The 25,203-nt window shown below is 33.8% G+C and overlaps 1 protein-coding gene across 4 annotated transcripts in view; it reads right to left on the reverse strand.

The window, feature by feature from the left end:
• The window catches only part of LOC149781321 (selenocysteine lyase-like), a 49,590-nt gene that overhangs the window by 3,010 nt on the left and 21,377 nt on the right, over nt 1–25,203 (reverse strand). For 2 of the 4 annotated variants that reach the window (XM_089935417.1, XM_089935416.1), the window contains exons 3-13: nt 23,105–23,214; nt 17,097–17,168; nt 16,392–16,420; nt 12,845–13,019; nt 10,731–10,858; nt 10,238–10,393; nt 5,895–6,004; nt 5,487–5,523; nt 5,221–5,304; nt 1,209–1,308; nt 756–825 (exon numbers count right to left, since the gene is read on the reverse strand). In XM_089935417.1, the coding sequence (XP_089791543.1) occupies nt 756–825; nt 1,209–1,308; nt 5,221–5,304; nt 5,487–5,523; nt 5,895–6,004; nt 10,238–10,393; nt 10,731–10,858; nt 12,845–13,019; nt 16,392–16,420; nt 17,097–17,168; nt 23,105–23,214 (1,071 nt within the window). Of the gene's footprint in view, nt 1–755; nt 826–1,208; nt 1,309–1,328; nt 2,649–5,220; nt 5,305–5,486; nt 5,524–5,894; nt 6,005–10,237; nt 10,394–10,730; nt 10,859–12,844; nt 13,020–16,391; nt 16,421–17,096; nt 17,169–23,104; nt 23,215–23,897; nt 24,010–25,203 lie in introns of those variants that run through there. The other 2 variants (XM_089935415.1, XM_089935418.1) reach the window with 2 other exon arrangements.

A 25,203-nucleotide genomic window follows, 5' to 3' on the forward strand; every position in this document is an offset into this window, starting at 1 on the left:
AACACAGGTTACATTATAGGCTGGTTTAACAGGTTGATATAAGTGCTTATAGTACTTGTTTAAATTAACAAATTCTGTAATTTTCCATGTCAAATGTAGATACTATAAATATTTTCCTGAATAAATACTGCTTAAAGTAAGTTTGGTTTTGCTTTCTATGCATGATGGGACTAAGTGTTAGAATTACAGGGTTGTTTCTTCAAAGAATATGTCAGACTTTGACACTATATATGAATGATATCTTCCACTTTACTTTATTCTGCAAAGGTGTCTGAAAATACACAACTGAATGGAATCATTATACTTACTGCATCGAAGAATTTCAATTTCCCTTTTTAGTGTTATCATAGGGAACACTAAGTGGTTTGTCATCAATGGTCAGTGATTTTATCATTTATTTTTCAAAAAAATCTCTTTTCAAATCACAAACCTACTAGCTTAAAATATGGTAGAACTTGTTACATCAAGTTATAAATTAAATATTTCAATCAGAAAGTATAAATTTTCCTTTAATAAAAATCATTGCATGGAAAACGAATCACTTTTGGGGGCATGATAAGCAATTCCAATACTGACCCTGAGAAACCTGGCACTTGTGTCGGATGGATGAAAGAACAGAGAGACAGACAGAGACAAAACAAAAGACTAACAGATAATCAACATAAAAGGAAGACTCTGGAAAAGAACAAGCTAAATCCATTTGGCCTCATCAATATAAAATGTACATGACGGCATGAAATTCAATTACTAATTACCTGTTTTGAGCATGGCATGCAGCTCCGATACTGGCCTGGAGAACCTGACACTTGGCTAGTATTTTGTGACCTGAAAAAAAAGGTAATTCAAGCAAACAATACATCAGTAAAAACTACAATAAAGGATCACTCAATGGACATTTGAGATCAATCTATTTGTACAAACTGCTGGTTTTTATACTTGTAAGGGTAATTTTTGTAAATTGAAATATGAAATGAGAAAAAAGAAACAGAAATATACAAGGCTGGATAAGCATTAAAATGAAGGGAATATTTTGAAAATAAATAAGCTAATTCCAGTAGGTCTCATCGATATGAAGCCGCCTGTACAATCAGAGAGATACTGTGTGGAAAGGAAAGTGGATAGGTCTCACAATATGGGAGATATTGTGTGGAAATGAAAGCGTATCTTTAAAAAAATTGAACTGCTAACAGAATATGAAATGTACACACCTTCTAAACCCTCTCCAAGGAAAGAAACATTGCATGTATTTGGAAGTCTCTCACTACCTTCAAGTTTGCCATTAAAGACGACTGAATCACCAAATGTTACCTGAAACAAATATGAATATCTGCAAATAAAAATAAGTATCAAGCTTCCAAACATAATGCAGAGATGCTCCCAGAATTTTATCAAAAGGTGGATTTCTCCCCATGTCACAAAAATAGAGTAGAATAAAAATGAGGGTGAGGCAGAAACAGACATAGATCAATATTTACATAACGGTTCAATATCCATCTCTTTCTTCCTGATCCACTCTGTAAGACCCATATTGAAATCAAAATCTTTAAAAGATATTGCCTCTAGTTGTATGAGCATTAATATATTTATTGGTTTTCTAGTTTAATCTGTTCCTTATGTGTGTGTGAATATTGTTCTGTACTGAGAATCCCCTTTCACAGTCTGCTGTATGAAGGGGCATATACATAGCTAGCTCTGTCAGCTGAACAAGTTTGAAAACTGTTCTTTGCGGTTGTTATGTACAATTTTCCACAGCTCACAGGTACGGTCTTTTGGACACTTCTGATCCGAACTATGATTTTTCACTAACATAAGCTTTGCCAAATATTAACTTTCTTAAATTATCTCTCTGCTAAATACAATGCCGGATTTACTGGTTCACAATGCTGTATTAGGATTTTAAGTCAATAAAGGCATAGACTACTTGCTGAAACAGCTATTTTGATCAAATAAATATCTTCACTTCTTAATTTCACCTTTAAATATTTATTTACCACATGGTCTGTACACTTTACCTAGTGTGTGCAGTTTAATATTGTTTATATTATAACATCTGAACATATCACTTCATATGATTCTGATTGGCCCAAATAAGCCCATGAAATTATTGTGCAGTATTCTCTTTAATGATTGGTTGGGATTGTAGGAAAACCTTTTTTATCCCCCCCCCCCCCGCCCGGAATATTTTGCTTTCAATGAACATTTTGGCAGTCATTTTGAAACTCAACTCATGAAAGGAGCTCGAGGACAAATTATCTTGGCTGTCTGAATATGGACAATTTACCCCCACAGGGGTTTGTTATGTAATGTACAACAATATCATAAGAAAAGTGGCATAAAACTTGAAGACAAAAACAAGAAGTAAAACTAAGGGTATTGCTCATTTGACAACAAGTATGGGGTAGGGGTGGAGGATGCGGTATATCTGTAACACAGAATCCCCCTATATACAAGCATGGTTTAAATGTTAACAGAAGTAAATAAACTCACCTCAAAGATGAATGTGGACATAAACCAGTCTCCCAAATGACAGAACTTTATCCAACCACAGCACATTTACACAGTAAATATCTGATGCAGATCCAACTCAGAAAGAAATTTGTTTATGTCTTCTGTACAGTCTACTGTTCCAAATCAAATACTGTAAATATCTGGTCACAAATACATTTCAGTAAGTATGGGAATTTCTGCGTTCAGTTAGCCTATTTCACATGAAAATCACAACAATATAATGTTTAGTTCTGAAAGTGACATTTTAGGGTAAACATGTACTCTACTGTGTACCATATCTAACAATATGACATCACAATCATTGATCATTCTGTGTTGAAAAATGATTTAGTCATTATAAAATGTTCTGTTTATTCAGATAGACACTGGTTCTTTGATTTATAGTTTGTGAAAATGTACAATTTACTTAACTAGTCCCACTTTGTTTGGGACTATATTTTATGCACAACAAATGAAAAGTGCAATGTCTGTTAGAATGAATTAAATTATTCATTCTTCTTTCTTTCTAAATAATTCCAGTGAAATAAAAGCCATGTGATAACAAGAATCTCAAATGGGTAATGATTTAAGGTTAAATTTATAAAACTCGTTGGATGTTATTCAACTAGTTTCATAAATACAATATTAAATCATTACCCATATGAGACCTTTATATATTAGATACATGCTAGGGATATATGGTCCTGTAGCATGTGATCCTGCTTAGCTAAAATTTAACAAGAAAAGAAATGAAAAGTGCACTCTGTTTCTGCCTGTATTTTAATTTGGCTTCTTTGTCTACTTTTCTACATTTAATTTAAAATTAAAATGAAATTAGGAGCTGACAATCATTCCGGCTGTTTTTGTCCATCCAGAATGTACAAGTGACTCGTATTTAACACCATTTGTTTTAGCACAAACTCACTCATTGGCATCTCCATTAACACTTTCCCAGCTTAAAGTAATTTGATATACTTCCTAACTTTAAAAATAAATTGCCTTCATCATTATGATCAGCCAATATTTATCAAAAGAAAAAGTCTTTTAAGGATGAACCATGCTGGGAATCGACCACTTCAGGGCCTTCTTGATAGCCCATATTATAAATGCAGATTTGTAAAACTTCCTTGATGCAAGGTTCAAACAATGACAGAATGATTGTTACAGGGCCCAATGTGCCAATCACATTTAATTTAAAAACCACTTATGTCATGCCAAAGAAACCAGATGTGTAAACAGTTAATAAAAAATACATATTGCAACAAGCGCTGTAACATTACTACCTGCGTGACTTGACAAGCACTTTAAGGGTGCAAGGATGAATAAAATGATATGCTGTGCAGGGTATATTTTCCATACGAGTGACTTGGAACTAATTTGCAGGAGTTTGCAGCAGAACCCATTTCCAAATGTGCAAATTCATACCAATTTTGCAACGAATCATGCGATGTGTGCCTTGGGAGTATTTCTGTCAATCATATGCTAAGCAATAGTTATCTAAGGTAACCAACAGAGGAGGATACATTACACATATCCTACATCTGAGCCTTCTGGAGTTCATCCTTACTGTAGAACTCAACCTATCTACTGTTTTCAATGATAAAATAAGCAATACATCAAAGTTTCTGTTACCAATTTTGATCGCGATTTTCTTCAAGTTCAATAAATAGGGTATTTTCGGGTTTAAAAAATGTGATCCATGCCTGACACCGCATTATAAGCGGGTTCATGAGTTATCAGGGCATGAGTTATCGAGGGAGTGGTGTACTTGGAGGAGAGAATAACGTCTTTGGACTGGAGACTATAGTGTTAAGAAAAGATACAGAATTGCAATAATAGCAGTTAATGCTTTATTGCTGTTTAACCATCCATAATTTTCTCCACCTGAGATGGGCATAATACTTCCATATCCTCTCCATCCCCACCTACATTTAAATCTTGGACAGAAGATGGCAGCCCATGATAATGTATACTGGTGACAGTTAAATAGTAAAAATTACATACACTCATAAAAAATGAGACAAGAATTACCTGCACTGAAAATATAAACATCTATGACAATGTTTATTGCCATACATGTAATAACCTCTCCCTAATAAATATAATAGATTTAATAAAATCGATAGAAAGTGACCTTTATGATTCCCCTATTATAATGCCAATAATCCTAAGCAGTCACTACAGCCTGACAAAAGATCAGAGGTCACATGGGAATATCCAAGGGAAGTAATTTGGAAATTGTTCTTGTAATGGTATACTTCATATGGAACGATTCACACAAGTATCAATCTTGTCTAAAAATTATGACACAAAACTACTGAACTGCTGCACTTGCATTTCACACATCATTGTGTGTGTTGTGATTTGGATTTTCTAACACTGCTTTCAAATATTTTCAGTCATATCACTACGATGTCTGCAGTGTGGCAGTTCAAAGTGATGTCTAGCACTGGGGCTTCATGCCACAGACGTGCAACATCACATCCCACCCAGTTACATTCTCCTGAATCCAGGTCAACCAGTCCTAACACAACCTCTTAATGCTGAGTGTCAAGTGAGGCAGCAGCTCTGATAGTACCATTGTTATAAGTTTCTGGTATGATGCGGCTGGGGTTTGAACAAGGACCTTCCGTAACTGAGCTGGACGCTCTAGCCACTTAGGCCACTGACACATCATTACATTGCTACTAACTGCATCAAGTCACTCTTCAACAGCTGAAGACAGTCTATTACCTTCAATTTCTCCTCCAGGTGTGCACGAACTTTTCTCATTGCTATTTCATGGCTGTAACAGCTGTGACAGACAATCTCTGCAGCCTAGAATATAAACAATAAAAAAAAGATTTGAAAACTTGTTAGGAAAAAACCTAAAAGTGTCTTAAAGTTAATTTGTATATATTTTAGAGATACGAGTTTTATATGTTCATTAACTGTATCAAATGAAGAGAAAAATCTGTCATTAAAAAAAAAAATATCTGTACTCATAAAACTGATAGTACCTTTCCAAGGCCAGATATCATTCCTGTATTTTCTGTTCTGAAAATAAAAGAAACCAGTGAGCAAGACTATTTCAAACTCACATTTTAAACAGGAAATGAATAACTTGGAAATCCAAGAGCTGATGAAATTATATAGAACATATCTAACTGTAAAACTTCTGACTTTATTTCCTTATAAATGATTAACATTCAGTTTTTTTAAAAAAATATATTTGTATTTGGTAAAGAAAAATCTACCCAAGTTTAGTGCTGTGACCTTCAGTCTATCAAAAGGTTTAAGAAGAATTGGCTAAACCTTTCTCCTGTACTAGGTATATGAATTATACAACTGATGGCAGCTAACTGTAAATTTTCTTATATTAACTTGACTGCTATCTTGCCACATGTATAGAAGTAATTCTTACCTACCCTGATCTGAAATTTCTCTCCTGTCCACCACCAAAGAGGACTGGATACAGGGGTACAGTGCCTGAACCAAGATCCCTCACATACACAGCCCCTATTCTAGGTCCATAGAACTAAAAGAGTTTGATAGAGAAGAAAAAACAAACATCCTTTGTTTTTGTTTGCATATAGTGTGGGTCATTCTTTCATAAGTTGTTCAAAGTGGCTGAGTGGTCTAAGCTGATTGCCTTTACAGACAACTCACACATGTCACCGTTGTCTATGTGAGTTCAAGTCTCGGCTTGATCAACATCATTACATGGGTATGTGAGAAAGCTTGCCAGTAGCTTCCTGTGGCTTGAACATGATAGGCTATACATGGTGGTCAATGTCAGCAGAAGAACACTAGAAAACTTCAGGAATGACCACCAACCCATGGAAAGCTACTGGTAAGCTTTCCTGCATACCCACATTGGCTGAGTCTAGACTCAAAATTTCTTTTGACCACCTGGCCACCCAGGGCCTCTCATCCTAGGTTCTTCACTAAATATACTGACTACCAGTTACTGCCTATCTTGTGTTGAAAATTGGCTCTAAACCGCACAAAACCAAACCAACTATACAGTGTATGAATGTTTATCTTGCCCATGATTCAGTGACAACATTTAACATTTGGGGGTACTGTAATAGGGAAATAGGCAGCTGTAGATTTCTGTGATATCTTTAAAAATAGATCAGGCTGCATGTCAATACTGTGATAATGAATACAAAAATGCTGAAATATTTTGTCTTTTACTAATAATTTTGGTGAAGACATTATAATGAGGGTGCTTGTGCAGAGAATATAGGTACAATTATCTCTTCAACATCAGTTTGGGAACAGGCAGTTTTATTTACCCAAGATTCTGACTCCCTTTAGAATTTTAGAATTTTATTCCTGTTGTAGCCATTTCACTCTTTTCATTGATCTCCCATTTTTGTATGGACCATGGCATATGGTTTCAGAGAACTTTCATCCAATGTCAATTTCGGTATGATAAACAGAACTCATAGCTCTGTTTCTTGCTTGGCTCCTTACTCATATAAGGCACGTATGGCACTCACTTTTGAAAATATGCTTTCATGAACAGAGAAAAGACTGATTTTTTTAAATCCAACTAAATGGGCCGGTCAACACTGCATCCATTTATTTAAACATCAGATGCTGGTAACAAAATAAGGCTGAGTATTAAAAAGCAGTTAAGCGACACACCTGTTATTCATAACCAAAAGTGTCAAGCCCATGCTCTATTGTGTGCAGCCACCTCCAAAACACAACCAGCAACCATTATTTTTCAGTAAAACATGTTTCTATACTGCTCTGAATCATCAAATCACAGAAATAATAAACAGCACTGACTTTGTAGTGCAGTGACCAAGTCACGTAAAACCACTATATGAATAACCATCTCTTCATCAAAGGAGCAATTGTTTGTCGCTTTTTTTTCACATTATCGAAAAACCCACACACATTATGCTGTCATGAATTCCCAGCTTGTTATACCATTAGTTTATCTCTTTGGCTTTTGTCTCTCTAGTAAATTTACTTTGTTAAAGGATGCATTAATTCGGTCTCTTGCTTTCATTCATCAGTATAGATATTGTCCATATCTACCCAAAGCCTAATAAAAACCCTACCATGCAATTCATACACAGTATGAGTATGCCAACTGTGCAATTATTATGCTAAAGTATCTCTGAAATGTATGGACATATAAATAGACATTACCTAGATAATTTGGATATTTATATGCTAATGATCTTCAAAGATAATTGTGAATTTAAAATGACAGACGTATGGCTATACTGCTACACAAAATTATTTCCAGATTAATGCATGCATTACTGAAGAAAGTGTGTGTGGTTTGGATTTTTAACGTAGCTTTAACAATTTTTTAGTCATATCACTAACATATCCACAGTGTGGCAGTTTCTTGTGATGTCTAGCACTGGGGTATCATGCCACAGACATGTAGCATCATGTCCCACCCAGTCACAATATCCTGACACAAGGCCAGCCAATTCTAACACTAACCTCTTAATGCTGAGCACTTAGCAAGGCCGGTGTTAGTACCAATTTTTATAAGTCTTTGGTATGACTCGGCCAGGACTCGTCTACTGTAGAAAGAACTATGAATAAAGAATACATCTACAGTGAACTGTGGGTATTTTTTCTTCTTAAACAGTGAATTTCATACAATAAAATTGGTCCTTTGCACAAAATGGTATTAGAGACCACCTTTTTCTTGGCATCAGTGGCGGTCTCTCAAGACAAGTTTTACTGTATAACCATTCATTCAGGAGAAATAATAACAACACTTTCAAGATGGCCACTGTAGTGGACACATGGAATATTTGAGTGGAACCATTTTCATTTAGTACCAATTTGACCATAGGATGAATGTGTGTATAAAGTTTCATGGCAATCCTAATGTAGTTTAGAAGGAGTAGAGATAACAAACAGATAGATGACAGATGATGGACAGACAATGAGCAATTACATCCTGATTGGCACCAACTAGACAGCACAAGAAGTCCTCTGGTGAACATGCCATCTCAGTATGACTTTCCATTGAGGAGGAGTCACGAAAACAAGATTTTCAAGAAGGCCATCACAGTAGACACACTGGATGTCACATTAGCACTATTTTCATTTATGACCAACCAAACATCACAATAAGTCTTCTAGTAAAAATAAATCAATGATGAAATGACCTGGAGCAGTAGCATGTTAAGAGGATTCTCACAGCAATACTGGACATGCAATTGCTAACATTTTACAAAGTACCAACCAGACATCATAGGAATTCTTCTAGTGAAAAGCCCATGTCAATGATAACAAGATTTACAACATTAGTGCTATGGTGGCCATATTTGAAGTCCATGTGGCGCTATTTTCATTCAGGACCAACTAGACCATGGGATGAGTATAAGTGCAAAGTTTTATGGCAATCCTCCAAGCAGTTTAGAAGGAGTAGCGATAACAAACTTGCATTAACACCACCATTATCAATTGGGACCAACTGGACATGCAAAGTCTTTCAGTGAAAATCCATGCTGATACTACCATCTATTCAGGAACATTAGTGATAACAATGTTTTTTCATGATAACAACAGTGGCTGCCCTATTAGACCTCAGATTGGCATCATTTGCATTCACAACCAACTAGAAATCAAAAGTCTTCCCATGAAAACCCCACAACAATATGACTTGATATTCAGTAAAAAAAAAGTGATAAAAAGATTTACAAGATGGCTGCCATGTTCACCAATCTGACTGGGCCTTTTACATTTAGACCATCTAGATATCATAAGAAGTTGTTTAGTGAAATTCCCATGTTTAGATGACTCTCCATTTTGGAGTAGTAGCAATAACAAGGCTTTCATCATGGCTGCTGTGGTGGCTACATTGGCTGTCAAATTGGCACTATTTTCATTTAGGACCAACTTAGACCATGGGCTGAATCTGTGTTCAAAGTTTTATGGCAATTCTCCATGTAGTTTAGGAGAAGTACTGATAACAAACTTATGCTAATGGACAAATGGATGAATGAAAGACTATCCCATAATCTTCTGGTCTATGACATGTAAAAAAAAAAAAATGTAATACTTTAACAAGAACAATGAACAAAGAATAAAACCCTAATTAGTAATTGTGGTTTTTTACTTCATACATAATGCTGAATTTCAACCTTGAAGATTGGTCATCTTGCGCAAACCTGTTATGACCACATGTCTTTAAAGGTCACTTTTTGTTGGTAGGATGGTTTCTCAAGACAGCAAATAATAATAATAATAATAATAATGTTATTATTATTATTATTATTCAGCTCTTGTCAAAATAAATACAGCTAAGTTGCTGATTAAGCACTTAAATAGTTTTCTATGGAAGTGCCAACCGGCATCATAGTGAAAGCTGAATGACTCACCATGCTTGGATAGAAGAGGGCATATTTTATGTTTATTACACAGTGTGTCACTCAACAAGACTACTGACACCAGTAGGTATATCTCATAATTTCCACTGATATTTCATCTGATATAATGCTATTTACTGAGAAAATTACAAAACAACATGTAAGACTTTATTACATTTTTTGAAATTATGTCTATTCCAAATTTACATGTACTAAAATTACAAATTTTCATTACAATCTTTATTAGTGATAACAAATCGGAAACTATTTTTGCAATATTCTATAGGAAGAGAAAATGGAATCCACATGTGCCTCCATATTGGTATGTTTTGAATGCTAAAATGATGGAGAAGTGTACTCAGCATCAAATATTTTGATGAAGACAAGTTTTTAACGGAAGAAGGACATACCTTATGACCCACTATCGTGAGATAATCAACACCTAGATCAAAGACATCGACAGGAATTTTGCCAAGTGTCTGAGCAGCATCCGTATGCATCAGAATCTTGGACTCTCTCAGGCCACGTTTCATGCTGCAGACTTTTGCACTGATTTCTTCTATTGGCTGTAAAATTGTGGGATATACAATACCGACACTAAGCAATGTATGCTAATGTATATACATCAAGTTAAATTTAACATGTAAAGTTTTCAAGGAAGAAAAGTTACACAACAAAGCTGAACAAAAATGAACTCGTTTTGACAAAGATATTTTTCAACCAACCAACCAGAAGGCAATAACTTCAGATAATGTTTCCTGTCACAAATATAAATGCATAAAATCTGAAAAATTAAATCACTTTGATTTTTAAAGAATTACTTGGTGTTAACATACTATTAACAGTGAGTTCCATACTTGTTGAGGCTGATTACATGTAATAGCATTCATTCCAGTGTCATACCTGTATCACACCTGTCTCATTGTTGGCCGACATGATCGTTATCATGCATGTATTAGGTTTTATGGCTTCTACCACTGACTCTGCTGACACTCGCCCTGTTTTTGTTGAGGCAGGAATAAAAGTGACCTCTAGAAGCAATAAAAAATTTATTACTCCAACAGACAATTCCAAACTGTCCCGTCACTTAAGAAATTGAATTCTAATTTAGTAACGGAGTCTAAGATATTGTGGATAAAATGAATAATGCTTTTTTAAAAAAAAAACACTCAAACATGAATATATATCAGTCACATGGACCTAGTGTTTATACAAATGAGTTACTATTGTTAAGATACATCCAAATAGCAATTTTTCTTAAGTGTAAGTGAAACTGGATCCAAGATATTGAGCATGTAACAAATGAAGTCAATGAAGCATGAAACTGAGGTTACACCCATCTGGTTTTGGTATTATTATGTTAAATTCTTCAAGTTGCAAACATACCAATTTTCATGAGTGTTGGTGAAATATGATGTAAGTTATTGGAGGTGTAACACAGAAAGGTGAAAATAAAAAAGATAGTCAAGTGTAACAAATGGGTCACAGTGACCTAGTTTTGGTAAGATTTTAATAATTTTGTTGAGGTGTACTCACAGAACAATTTTCATGGGACCCAGTGCAGAGGGGTGTGTGTGTGCATGTGATTTTGGATTTTTAACATAGCTTTAACAATTTTTCAGTCATACCACTAAGATGTCTGCAGTGTGGCAGTTTATATTGATGTCTAGCACTGGGGCATCATGCTGCAGACATGTAGCATGATGTCCCACCCAGTCACATTATCCTGACACCATGCCAACCAGTCCTAACACTAACCTCTTAATGCTGAGCACGAAGCGAGGCAGCTGTTGGTACCATTTTTTTAAGTCTTTGGTATGACTCGGCCAGGTATCGAACCCACGACCTCCTGCATCCAAGGCAGATGCTCTAGCCACTAGGCCACCAGAGTGATCCCAGTGCAGGTGAAATGGTGTCCAAGATAATGAGGTATCAACAAACGCCTACAAATACAAAAGTCACTCAGGCGTGTAAATTGGAACAAACTAACTTAGTTTTGGTTGAGTTATATTCACAGAGGTACACATAAAATTTTCATAAAAGTAGGTTAACAAGGTTCAAGATATTGCAGTGCAATAAATGAACAACCAAAAACAATAAAACATGCAAATTAGGTCACATGCACCTAGTTTTGGTATGGTTGAGTTGCTTTCCTCAAGATGTATCTACATAAAATACCCACAGGTGTAGATGAAATAGGGTAGAATATATAGTGGTTGTAATAAACAATGCTGAATATTCAAAAGTCAATCAAGCATAAAAATTGACTTCAACTACCCTAGTATGCTTGAGTTACTTTCATAGAGATGTGTCTACAGGATGATTTTCAAAAGTATATGCGAGTCCAAAATGCCAAAAAGTCCAAAATACAGATGTAAAGAAAAAACTGCTGAAAATAGACAAGTTAATAAAGCATGCAAATTATGTCACAACAATCCAGTTTTTGTTCAAGATTTAGTGCGTGAACAACAGCTGAAAACACTAAAGTCACTCAAGGATGCAAAATAGGTGACATTGATGTAGTTCTTGTAATGGCCCATTTACCTTCTTTTTAACAATGTATCTAGATGCCAATTTTCATAAGTGCATGTGAAATATGATCCAAAATATTGAGTATGCGATAAAGAAACATTGAAACATACACAAGTTACTCAAGCATGCACACATAGTCACAGTGACATAACTCTGACATGGCTGGGCTACTTTTGTCCAGATTTACAGATAAAAACAGTGACATAACTCTGACATGGTTGGGCTACTTTTGTCCAGATTTACAGACAAAAATTAATGAGTATAAGAGAAATAGAGTCCAATATACTGAGGGTGTGTTGTGCTCAGTAAATGCCAACTGTCTTTTGTTGGCATAGTCAGAACTGTACAAATGATCCCAAGAGCAGTTCACACTGTCCCACACCCTCCAAATCTGGGAGGCACACAACACTTTAAAGGAGCTGAGTAAAATAATTAACACTGTACACTGTATAGCTCTTAATCCATAAACTCTATGCATACTATACCTGCTTGTCCCGTCTCCTGGAAATGTTCAAGGACACGCTTGACAGAATCGTGTTCCAGGTTGGATGTAATGAAATGGGGTAAGTGATTCATATTATCACCATCTCCTGCTTCTTTGAGACTTTTTCTCCAGTTTTCATAGTACTTCAAGCCAGTCTGAAGTATCATGTTATTGCCCTGTCAAGTAACAAATATTTAAAACATATAAACAACAGTATTCAGCTTCATTAACTTTACATTTCTTGACATCCTTGAAATCCATGGTTGCAAGTTTGGAAGTTTATGGAAGTGCCATAATTTCACTCATCAGTCTTTGATTTCTATGGTTGCAAATTTGGAAGTTTCACACCAAATGTCTGTAAGTCCCATAAATTAACTTGTCAGAAAATCCTTTTATACATTAAATATAATGAACTTTTAGTGATGTGTGCAAAAGGGGATACAAGGTAGTCAGGACTCAGATTCAGAATAGTACTTATCTGATAAAAACACTGAATATACACATGGATATTGGGATCATTACTTTTTACCCCCATTGAAAGATTTTGTACAATTAATGAATCTGATATACCAGACCATAAAGAAAATACCTAATTAAGTTCTAAAACATCTAGGCCAAACATTTTACCACATACACAGCACTGAAAGTCAGGAATATATATGCTGGTTTTAAGACAATATTTTAAGGTGTTTATTGTCATTACTTTTCATCAAAAGTCTTTGTGGTTAAGGAACTTTATTGCAATTAGATGAGACAAACTTGTACATTTAAGATCTGCTCCTTTATAAAACTGGTGTAGTTGTTTTACAAAATGTATATATTCAAGCATGATGAACAGTACCACTTGAGATAATATGTCTGGTACAATCTTTGAAGTCTACTCTGTACTGTTTATATATATATATATATATATATATATATATATATATATATATATATATATATATATATATATATATATATATGTGCATGCATGTATGTAAAGTGGTCCCCTCATGAATGGCCCCCTTGACCAGCAGCCACCTAATCTTCATAGACAGAATTCCTTGGCACTGACGAGTTTATGTTCAAAAGTACCCCTCAAGAAAGTCCACCCCTCTAATGCAACAAGAGGACAACATATTAGTGCAAAAATGTCAAATTTACTCCTCACAAGTAGCCACATTTTATTACTAATATGTGTCCAGAACCAATATTTAATTACGGTAAGGTAAGTAATTTGATTATCTTTCCCAATGTCGGTTTCTGGATGTCAGGATTTTGTTACTGAAAGAAGTGTTGGCTAGAGTGCATGTCAATCTGATTAAAATCAGACTGAAGTATATGCACCACTAAGGTTATTTGTATAGCATTAATGTCAGACGTAATTGTCAAGATCATAACATAGCCAGACAGAAATGGGGTCAGCAATGTTTTGATAGAGCTTTAAGCTTCCCAAAGATAAAAAAAATTTGTAATTGGTGATTACTACTGGTGGTAACTGTCAAGATCATAACATGGCAGATTTTGTGGATTAACACACACACACACACACACACACACGCACACACACACACACACACAAACGCACACAGAAATTATGCTTGAACAAAACAGGGTACCAGACAAGACCCAAAAATCACAAGATAATACATGTATAACTTCCTTTACGACAAGGCATTTCATTTACAAAAGTTTTGTCTCCAAATTTAAATTGCAGTACTGAACAATTAGCAACATAGGAACAAATGGTTGCAAAACTTTAACACGTCATCACTTAAACAAAGAAATAATATTTTAGAAGAAAAAGGAAAAGTTATTTGACTTGACAACAATGGGGTGAGTTCACTAGCCAAAGATTTTTGTTGGGAGACTCAAATGAACAGGATCATAAAAGATAGGGAGAATATTCTGCAGAAGTGGAAAAATGAAGTAAATGGAAAGAGATTTATTTTAAATATGAAACAATGTATATATCAGATTTAAATAACATTTCTGAATGGTTTTGAAATGCCCATGTTAACAATACCCCACTCACATTTCACAACTAAGAATAAGAACTATTAATTTGTTACCGTGAAATAACTGTTTTTAAGATAAGAAGAACATTTTAATAATTAATGTCACTTTTAAATGAAGATATTAACTGCTTAAAGTTATAAGTAGCTTTTCTACTACCGGTATATACACATAATAAACATACATATCTCACAAAATTAAAGTCTCCCTCTGAAAAGGCCACCCATCTTAAAAGGCCACTTTCCCAGTGCAGATGGGGTGGCTGCATAAGAGGGATACTGCTGTATGTAGCATGCCAGCATGGTCCTGGCTAAATATTTAAGTTTTAAAAATGTACAGGTAAATACTGCACACACACACAAAATTTTGGAGATAAACTCTTCCAAATAAAGTAAAAATGTAACCAATTTATCGGTTGATAATGAGACAAACAAATCCCAGTTTTGGACTTACATTTTTTGTCTTTGTAAGTCAGAGAGCCAAGCATAGACATATAATATAATTCAAGATTAGGATTCCCTTGTCTCACTGCCAACTGTAACGGAGTCTATTAGTCTTGGACTTAGTGTGTTTGAGATAAATGGAGATGGCATGATGGTACAACTATCTCACATTATGTTAAGATGTAATTTTGAAGACAATGCACAATATGATTTTTTTATTTGCAATTTATGGAAACTGTATGATGCAGTTCACACAAAATTTCTTTTCTCTTCTCTCTAATGAACAAATGAGAGACAAAACTGTAGTAGTTAGCAACAAACAAGGAAATCCCCATCTCAGGGTTACAAAACAAGGAAATCCCCATCTCAGGGTTACATTATGTTTCCGACAGAGCTATTTATGTAACCCTTATGACTTCATGATCACTGCATCTTAACAGATTCTGGTATCTATAACAAAATGAAATGAGGCCTTTGGAAGTAATATTGAATGCATATATACATGTTACAACTTTTCCAATCTTACTGATACATAACTAAATAAAGCAAAACCGATCTCCCTCGTTATAGTGTGATTCCAGATAAAATGTGGAAATACTATATTCACCATGACCAAAATCATACTAATATAAAAAAATTATGGGTTGAAAGAAACACCATTATTTAAGAACAATTTTATAGTAAGCACAAAATTACAGTTCGGCATATTAAGTTTTTCTCAATATCGAATGTTTTTCTCAATATAATGTGGTTTGGTACATAGCGTGGTCAGCTGTACCATATAACAAGCACTGTGCTAATGGAGTGCTAAACCCTAATACACACAGAACATAAAAGATTTATATTTCTATTATTTCTTTTACTCTGCTGATCCATCTAGTGAATCCTAAAATTTCTAATATATTACTGTAAAACATAAAAACATTTTAATAAATTAGCAATCCTATGTTTTTCAATCTATTTAACTGGTATACAATCAAAGAGGTAGACATAAACAAATTTAAACTGTGTGTAAAAACAGAGACAAATATATTTTTCTTCAATTCAATATTTAAAATTGTATTACTACTCTTATAAAGCCAATACTTTAAACCACTTATAGCTCACCTCTGTTCCTCCTGATGTAAAGACAATATCTGCAAAGGAAAACAACTTTATTCCAAGATAAAATATCCTTTTAAAATCAATCAACATAAAGAAAGTAGACTAAAGTTATTGCAAATGATATACTGCTGTTTACTTCAATTCACTTACACACTCATTTGCATAATGAAAAATACGTTGCAAAGAACCAAATATTATGCAAATGTTCAGGTTGACTGCTTAAACATAAAGAATAAATTTAATGAAATTAAAACATTCAGTCTGGGTTTGGTTTGGGGTTTTTCCCCCACCATAAATGAAGGAATTTCTCAATGTCAGAACATTCTCTATATTAGAACAGCAAAATAAATGTGACAGAAATTCAGATGAGGAAATTAAAATGAAATTTAAAGCACATTTTATTTCATATATGGAAGTCCTAAAATATCAACATAAATGAAAAAATACATACATTAACACATACGTCAATTCAATTAACACATACATTAATTCAATTAATACTGGCTGCCATGTATAACCTATCGTGTGCTGAAAAATGGTGTTAAACCCCACAACAACAACAATAATTCAATTAACTATCATTACCTACACATTAAACTATGTGATACACAAGTGTTACATAAATAAGGAAGGTATACATTTATAGTCCTTTATATTCAAGATTGTATGTAAAAATAAACAAATTAAAAAAAAAGACAATGATCCTACCTGATGGTTTGGCCCCTATCATTTTGGCCACATGTGATCGGGCTTTTGTGATAATAGTTTTGGCTTTCTGTCCTGAAAACAACAATTTATTTTATAGTTATTAGACAAAAGATACCCATTCTTTGTCCAGCACACCCTTTATTTACCAACTAAGAACTTTAGTACTGAAGTTAACCAGTTACTGCACAAGGATTATTGCAAAATCAGCCTGTTTACTGTGCAATAAAGACTTTTATAACAAAATCTAAACAAGATACCCAGTACTACCAAAATAAAGTTTGTACAACTAAAACTATCACTTAAACAGCCGACAAAATGAAAGTGGAAAGGAAACATGAAGTAAATCGTATCTTTTAAGCGCAATGTTTACAACAATTGCATAATTCAGTGGACACTGATCTGTTTGTTGTAACAAGATGTCTGCCAATTTTACAACTTAATTTAAACCGACACCATACAGACAAGATCAGGATGATACATCATAAAAAGTATATACATACTTTTAAAAATATAATTAGGAAATTTGTATAATTTAGCAGCAACATATAGTCATTTGAAACTTTTAATATTACAGTTGAAAGATTTGTGATAACACCAACATGAACACGCCCTTCTCTGAATTAGTTCTTTAATCATTGGTTTAAACATTTTATTTGCTAAATTATGCAGAAGAGGGCAACAACATCTGAATACAATAGATAACCCCTTCACCATACAAATATTGTGGTACAAATTAATCAAACACAACATGTTGCAGAAGATAAAAAGAACCAAAAGATACAACAACAACAAATTCAAGAGCCGATAATTTAAGGACAAAGGCTCAAAAAAAGCAAGAGCATTCTTTTAATACTAAGTATTAGATTTTGCCTTTGAACTGTGTTTTGAAAAATGAAAATATAATGATATGCAATTTCTGCTTCTATCCACTGAAGCATCAAGGTGATTGTCAAGCTGATCTTTTTGAGGATCCTAAATTGGTTTCTGATCCTAAACTGGTTTCTGATCTTAATATGAACAACAGAGTATTTGCGATCAAAAAAATATTAAAGAAGGAACTCTATTGTTCAGTGTGGCAATATACTTGTTCAGTTTTAAGAAATCACTTTCCAATGACATTTTCAGACAAGGTATTCCATAAGAATAGAGTTAAGGAAAGATTTTAGTATCAAGACAGTTGATGACAAGATAGTCTCTCAATAAAGTGAATCAAGCACTGCACAGTTTAAAAAAAACATTAAAATTGTTACTCAGCAAATCAAGACTACTTTGAAATTTGGGCTCCTTTCGCTTTCAAAATCTGCTAAAATTTGTTCTCAATCAGTAGCATTACATTACTGCTGCTAAGAACAAATTTCAGATTTGATTCCACTTCAATATTTGAGAGGGATGACATGTTATCACATCTGTCATGTAAGACCTCTGTGAAACAGAAAATATATGGAGAAAACTAAACTAAAATTATCCCTTTCATTAATAAGGTATGTAGACAAGAGAGGAATTAATTTAATAATAGCCTTTAGCATTTAAGTTTCGGTTTCATGATTCTGCTTTATAGAAAAATTTTAGAGTTAAAAGAATATGATCTAAAAATAATAATTCTAAACAATATATGTTAAAAACTTGAAAATAATGAAACAGATTATTTATATATGTAACAAATATATCCAGACAATGTGGGTATGTGAGAAAGCTTGCCAGTAGCTTCTCGAGGGTCGGTGGTTCTTGCCAGGGTTTTCCCGGGTTCTTCCTCCACCATTAATACTGGCCGCCATGTATAGCCTATCGTATGCTGAAAAATGGCGTTAAACCCTACGACAAGAACAACAACTACAATAACAACAACAAAATATATCATTTCTTTGGTCAGTGAACCTAAATTATTGGAAAATGGTGAAGAAAAAACCAATCAATTTTTTGCCAGTTTCATAAAATTAAATTATGTTATCCACTCACTATTTGATCTAATTTTTATAACGTTATCATTGGTGATTTCATTCAAGATATCATGATATTCAAGTATGCTGCCTTAACTGTGTTATGCTCCGTTATTTCCACATATATTTCTCTTTGATACATGCATGAATATTCAATTATTTCCTTGTATTCAAAGGCTGATATCCTAAATACTGTGGCCAAATTTGTGCCCTTTGGTTGAAAACTAAAACTCCTTGGTTTTTTCTTTGAAAGTAACCTTCTGCCACAAAAATGTGATCTGACTGTAAAGGTAAGGGATGCCCCTCTTGTATTCCCCTATGTAACAAAAATTACATAACTGGAGCTCTGGCAGAAATCTAAGTTTTAAGATATTGTCCTGAAATTTAATTTCTAAACAAGTGTTCAAATTTAAATAAGTGTGTTTCCTCAATAAAACCTGAAAGGATATTTTTTTTACCATCCACATTATCATGTACTTGTATACAAATATATGTCACTAAAATTAAAACTATCAGAAAATCTTCATATGTAAATATTGTCTCTTCAACTAATGCATGTCAAGTTCTTTCATTCTTTTGACAACTGATATCTGTGGGGTTTGTAATTGAAAAGTCTAACAATTCATTAACAGTTCTTTACTAACTGTTCCACAACATATAAATATTCAAATCAGGTGCTACTAAATGAACCAAATAAAACCATCTCCCATGATGTTCATTACACCAGCAGAGATCATATTAATTTATCGACTTGTTTACAAAACGTTATGTTTTTTTTTCAATGTTCCTGTGAAAAACAAAAGTTTTTTTCATTCACATGACTTGAATATTGTCAGTTTATACATATTTGTTTTTTTAATTTCAAGCATGTATGATTGGATTTTAGAACTTCTATTTGCTTTATCAAAACTTTTTGCACATGTATTTACATGGTTTATTCACAGTATTTTATTGTAACAGGAGAGAAATCTTGTAAAAAAAATGGCATACAAGAAAAACCATCATAATGTACTCAGTTCAGTAACCTCATTTCTTTTGACCAATTTATGCCTTTAGGAAACACGTGTCATTGTTGGTTTTAAATGTTAGAAACAAACCTGTATTTTGTTAATAGGTTAATTAATTGAAATTTGTTTTTTATTGTGTAAACATCAAGCATTCATCAAAAAAATTGAAGCAAACATCATGGATTCAACAAAGTTTTCAAATGAAGAAGTCCAATTTTCATCAATCTGTGTATGTGTGGAGAAAATATCCACTTGAAAGCATCTTACTGCACGTATCTAAGCATTTGGCAATATGAAAGTCTGTCTGAATCAGACAGGCACAGATTCAATCAGAAGTAACGAACAAATCAGTTTTCTAACCCTATTTCAGACAATTCAGATACTGGACAATATATTTCTTAAAATGACATTTAATTCTGAAGAAAACATTGGCATTCACTGTTAACAGCTCATCAAACTTTCTATGCTCTGAGAATGCCCACTGACATCCATAATTTAGACATTCTGGAAGCATTCCAGTCACTATGACAAATTCAGGCTTAACTTCCTAAACATTGTCTCTGCTGGGCCATATAAAAACTCCCGCTTTTCTACCTGGTGCCACGAATTTAGCTATCAAATTATTATTATAATAATAATTGTCAATTTTAATTTTATGAACACATCCAGGGTACCAAGCATCCTGGTATGCTACGATAACATTTTCCTTAAGCTGCTCTAGAACAGGCAACTGTTGACATTTGAGGCAACTGTTGAGTTCATTTATTTCACTTTCAACGAGTTCATCAGTGTCATTTGGATTTCATTTTCCCTTGGTGGCGGTTCACTCATTCGGTCCAATATTTCATTGCACACATGTTTCTGGTGTTCTTTATGTTTAAGACACAAGTCTTTTCCACCACGGCATGCTTTCTTCCACAATGACTCTTTTTCTGTGGGAGTCATATCGTTGTCATGAACTCCTTCCCTACAAGTTCATTAATGTTTTTTACACCTGGCACTGTTTTTTTACTCACAAGTTTTTTCTTCTGGTCAAGTACACTAATTACTCTGTTGGAAATAATAAACTGGTTAAGTGAATGACACCCATCATTAAGTAAGATTTGGAAGATATTATGTCAATATTTATTCCTGGACCAGGAAAAGCCATACTCATATTTCTATACTGAAAATGAATTAAAAAAAGTGTTTTGGGTACAGTTTTAAAAAGACCTATTTCATCATCTAAAATTGCAAAGCAGTACTTTATCATGGTGTGAAACGTCAATCAGTAAATCAGGTTTTCGTACTCTATTCATACCACCAATCTTTGCGAGTTATCTGGTTGAATTCTGTTTACAGAGATTTCATTTTATTATTAAAATGTTTAAACATCATTTGCATACAATAATTTGGCATTAGTTTGAAATAAGATGCAAGTTTTGAGGAAGAAAAGTGAACTAAAATAATTCCAATAGTAAAACTGTCAACATGAGGGATTACTTATATGATAAAATTTATGCTATATTTCACATAATATTTAATAAATAAATAAAAACAAATGCAAAAGAATTACTTACCAATACAAAACATTCTAACAGTAAACAAAAATCACAGCATTTGTCTTGTGATCGCCAATTTTTCACAGCGATGTTATGCTTATTGTGAAACAAATATGGCAACTTCACCCGAATGTCTTATGGAGATCAACTTGGTGAAAGGCCTACTTTCGAAATTGAATGCAGGTACTTAAATATTTGTTCAACAACAAAAAATTGGTATCGAAAGAAAAATTAGAATGTGTATTTTGTAATGGTATACTGAAAACTGAAATATGACGTTCGTGAGTTGAAAAAATTTAGCGAGACTTTAGGGACTATTTTCTCAGCATAGGGTCATCATCTGCAAATTTTCAATACACCATCGGAAACGTCATTCATTGCCCATTCAAGTGACAAACCTCACTAATATTCATGAGGTTCTACTGACCTGCATTTGCAAAACAAACATACTGGTGTCAACAAATGCACACAGGAAATAGCAATTAACTGAGAACCGTCAATTTTGATAACTGTTTGATAATTACATGCCCATATGGTTATATAATAAAATGTACATAATAATGACATTTATATGCTTTTGTGGATAATTTAAAGCCCTTTTAAATAAAGTTTATTTCATAAAATTGTTGTTATCAGTGTTTATTTTAATATAAATTTAGTGCACACAGTATAAGAAAAAGTCTATTTTCACCCTGTTTGCCGATAAGGAATAGGCACTGTCTGGGGTTGCTAATACAAGTTACAAAAATATTCATTCTCAGATAACTTTTATGAAAATTTCCAAAACATACATTAACTCATTTAGTCAAATGCCATATTTTTTCATCACAAGATAGTACCCTTATTTTGAGGTCTGTGACACCATTGTAACTAATTTCTTACAAAAAGAAATTCATAAGGTTAAATATTAATTTGCAATTTCAAAGAATAAATTCAGAGAAAGAGTGGAACTGTTCAAGACATAATGGTCAAACATGAATGCTAAAAGTAAGAGTCAGAAAGTGAATACATTCCTTGTACAAAGAATCCTCACACAACATTACTTGTTCACACATGCCCATCTGGACAGGATCAAATAAGCCATGTCTTTTCTTTAATAAGTGTGTGAATAAAATTCCCCTACCAATGAGATAATGGAAGAGAATTTTCCTGCTAATGACTCAGTGTCCACCTGCTGTTAAAGATTACAAAAGTGAAAATTCAGAAATGTCCATACGGTGGTAAAAGAGCTCCTTCTTGTCCTGATCAAAATTTCCCATGTTGACAAAATAATCCCCAATTCATGGTTTGCAAATAGACCCTTGGTACCACATTATCCCATAGCCTACAATGACAACACTGCTTTTGTTTTACCAACTGGACAATTATGTGACTGCACTGTGAATCAGATACCTGTTCAGTACTATGCAGTGTCCCTTTGGTCATTTCAAGCAATTTTCCCTGATCATAGCAATAAATAATGAATTTCCCGTATGATAGCTGCCAATTCCCCAAATAATGTCAAGGGTCATGGCATACAGTACCTTCTTCATAGGAATTACTGGGATTACCCCAGGCCTCTGCCAGTGCAAAGTGTATGGCATCGAGTACCTCTGGCTCCAGAGGGGTTGTGGCATTATAGTCAAGGTATACCCTGCAAGCAGGAAACAAGCACATGTATTGAAAATCAAACTCATTTTAAGGCTATTGATAACATAGCTGTCAACAATATGTGGCTCTTTATATGCACTATTTGCAAAAAGTTTATCTTTTATACTGTAAAGATTTAGGGAAATTAAACTTAAAATCTATTTTATTTCCACTGATGACAGTCTCACTCTCCTAATTAAATGAAAAAAATTATTAACATTCAGAATTGCAACAAAATGCATCTAAAAGTTATCATTTTATGAATTTATCTCATGTAGTCATTCTTCCTCAACCTTAACCCTGCTTGGAAAGTACTTGTTTTACTTTGTAAAACCCACCCACCCACTTAACTACCTACTGTGACAATACACATGCCCACCCACCTACCTACCTACTGTGACAGGACTCAAATGATATTTGAAAATAATATTGAAAAAATCTTTGATATCACAGCAGAAGTGTTAAATGAATTCATAAAAAATAAATATAAATTTAATGTTGTTTTGTATTAATTATTTGTAATTTCTACCCATACATTTTTCAACATCACTGTTCTTCAAATCTGATTGACAAACTTTCATCATGCCCACCAATAGAAGCCCATTTTACTGTGAGAAGATCTCAAACTTTGATTAACACTGGAGTGACAGCCAACAATTCAAATATAGATCATGCCTCAAAAATTACCTTGATAAACCACTTCTAGTAAGCCTCACATGAAATGCATGTAGTACACTCATCTATATCCTCTACTCACATGAAATGCATGTAGTATACTGTAGACTCATCTATATCCTCAACTCACATGAAATGCATGTAGTACACTCATCTATATCCTCTACTCACATGAAATGCATGTAGTATACTGTACACTCATCTATATCCTCAACTCACATGAAATGCATGTAGTATACTGTACTGTACACTCATCTATATCCTCTACTCAGATGAAATGCATGTAGTATACTGTACACTCATCTATATCCTCTTTTCACATGAAATGCATGTAGTATACTGTACACTTATCTATATCCTCTACTCACATGAAATGCATGTAGTATACTGTACACTCATCTATATCCTCTACTCACATGAAATGCATGTTGTATACTGTACACTCATTTATATCCTCTACTCACATGAAATGCATGTAGTACACTGTACACTCATCTATATCCTCTATTCACATGAAATGCATGTAGTATACTGTACTCATCTATTTCCTCTACTCACATGAAATGCATGTAGTACACTCATCTATATCCTCAACTCACATGAAATGCATGTAGTATACTGTACACTCATCTATATCCTCTACTCATGTGAAATGCATGTAGTACACTGTACACTCATCTATATCCTCTACTCACATGAAATGCATGTAGTATACTGTACACTCATCTATATCCTCTACTCACATGAAATGCATGTAGTATACTGTACACTCATCTATATCCTCTACTCATTCCCATTCACAATACCCAGTTAACCTGCGGCAGGTAACCTACCACAGCATACCATGTAAATTCATTTATACTGAAAGTTTACCAATGAATAAACATATTCATTCCTTCTTCCAAATGCAATGATCAGAAAGTGCCCTCTGAATAGGATAGGATGTATATAGATCTAGCATGAATGAATTAGTCACAGTGACCTTCTTTTGTGATAACTGTGTGGTACTATTAGAGATGCATAAAATCATCTACATTAATGATTCTATTATGAACACAGATTGAAAATAAACTACAAAATGTAATCAAAGCCAGTGCAGCATGAAATCTAGATTACAGTGGTCTACTTTTGTAACAAAGGGTTCAGTACTCATCAAGAGGCATCATCTCACCAGGTTTCATGATTCCAGGAATAACTGTATTTCTACAGTGTAAGAAAAAAACAACCAAGCTCAACACTAAATCATACACAAGAATATACAACTAATGTATAAATATGTAGAAAGTTAGACCCCTCCCCTGGGTATAAGTGCTACACA

The sequence above is a fragment of the Sinohyriopsis cumingii genome, chromosome 15 (genome assembly GCF_028554795.1).
Source record: "Sinohyriopsis cumingii isolate HCF-2022 chromosome 15, ASM2855479v2, whole genome shotgun sequence".
NCBI classification, from domain to species: Eukaryota; Metazoa; Mollusca; class Bivalvia; order Unionida; family Unionidae; genus Sinohyriopsis; species Sinohyriopsis cumingii.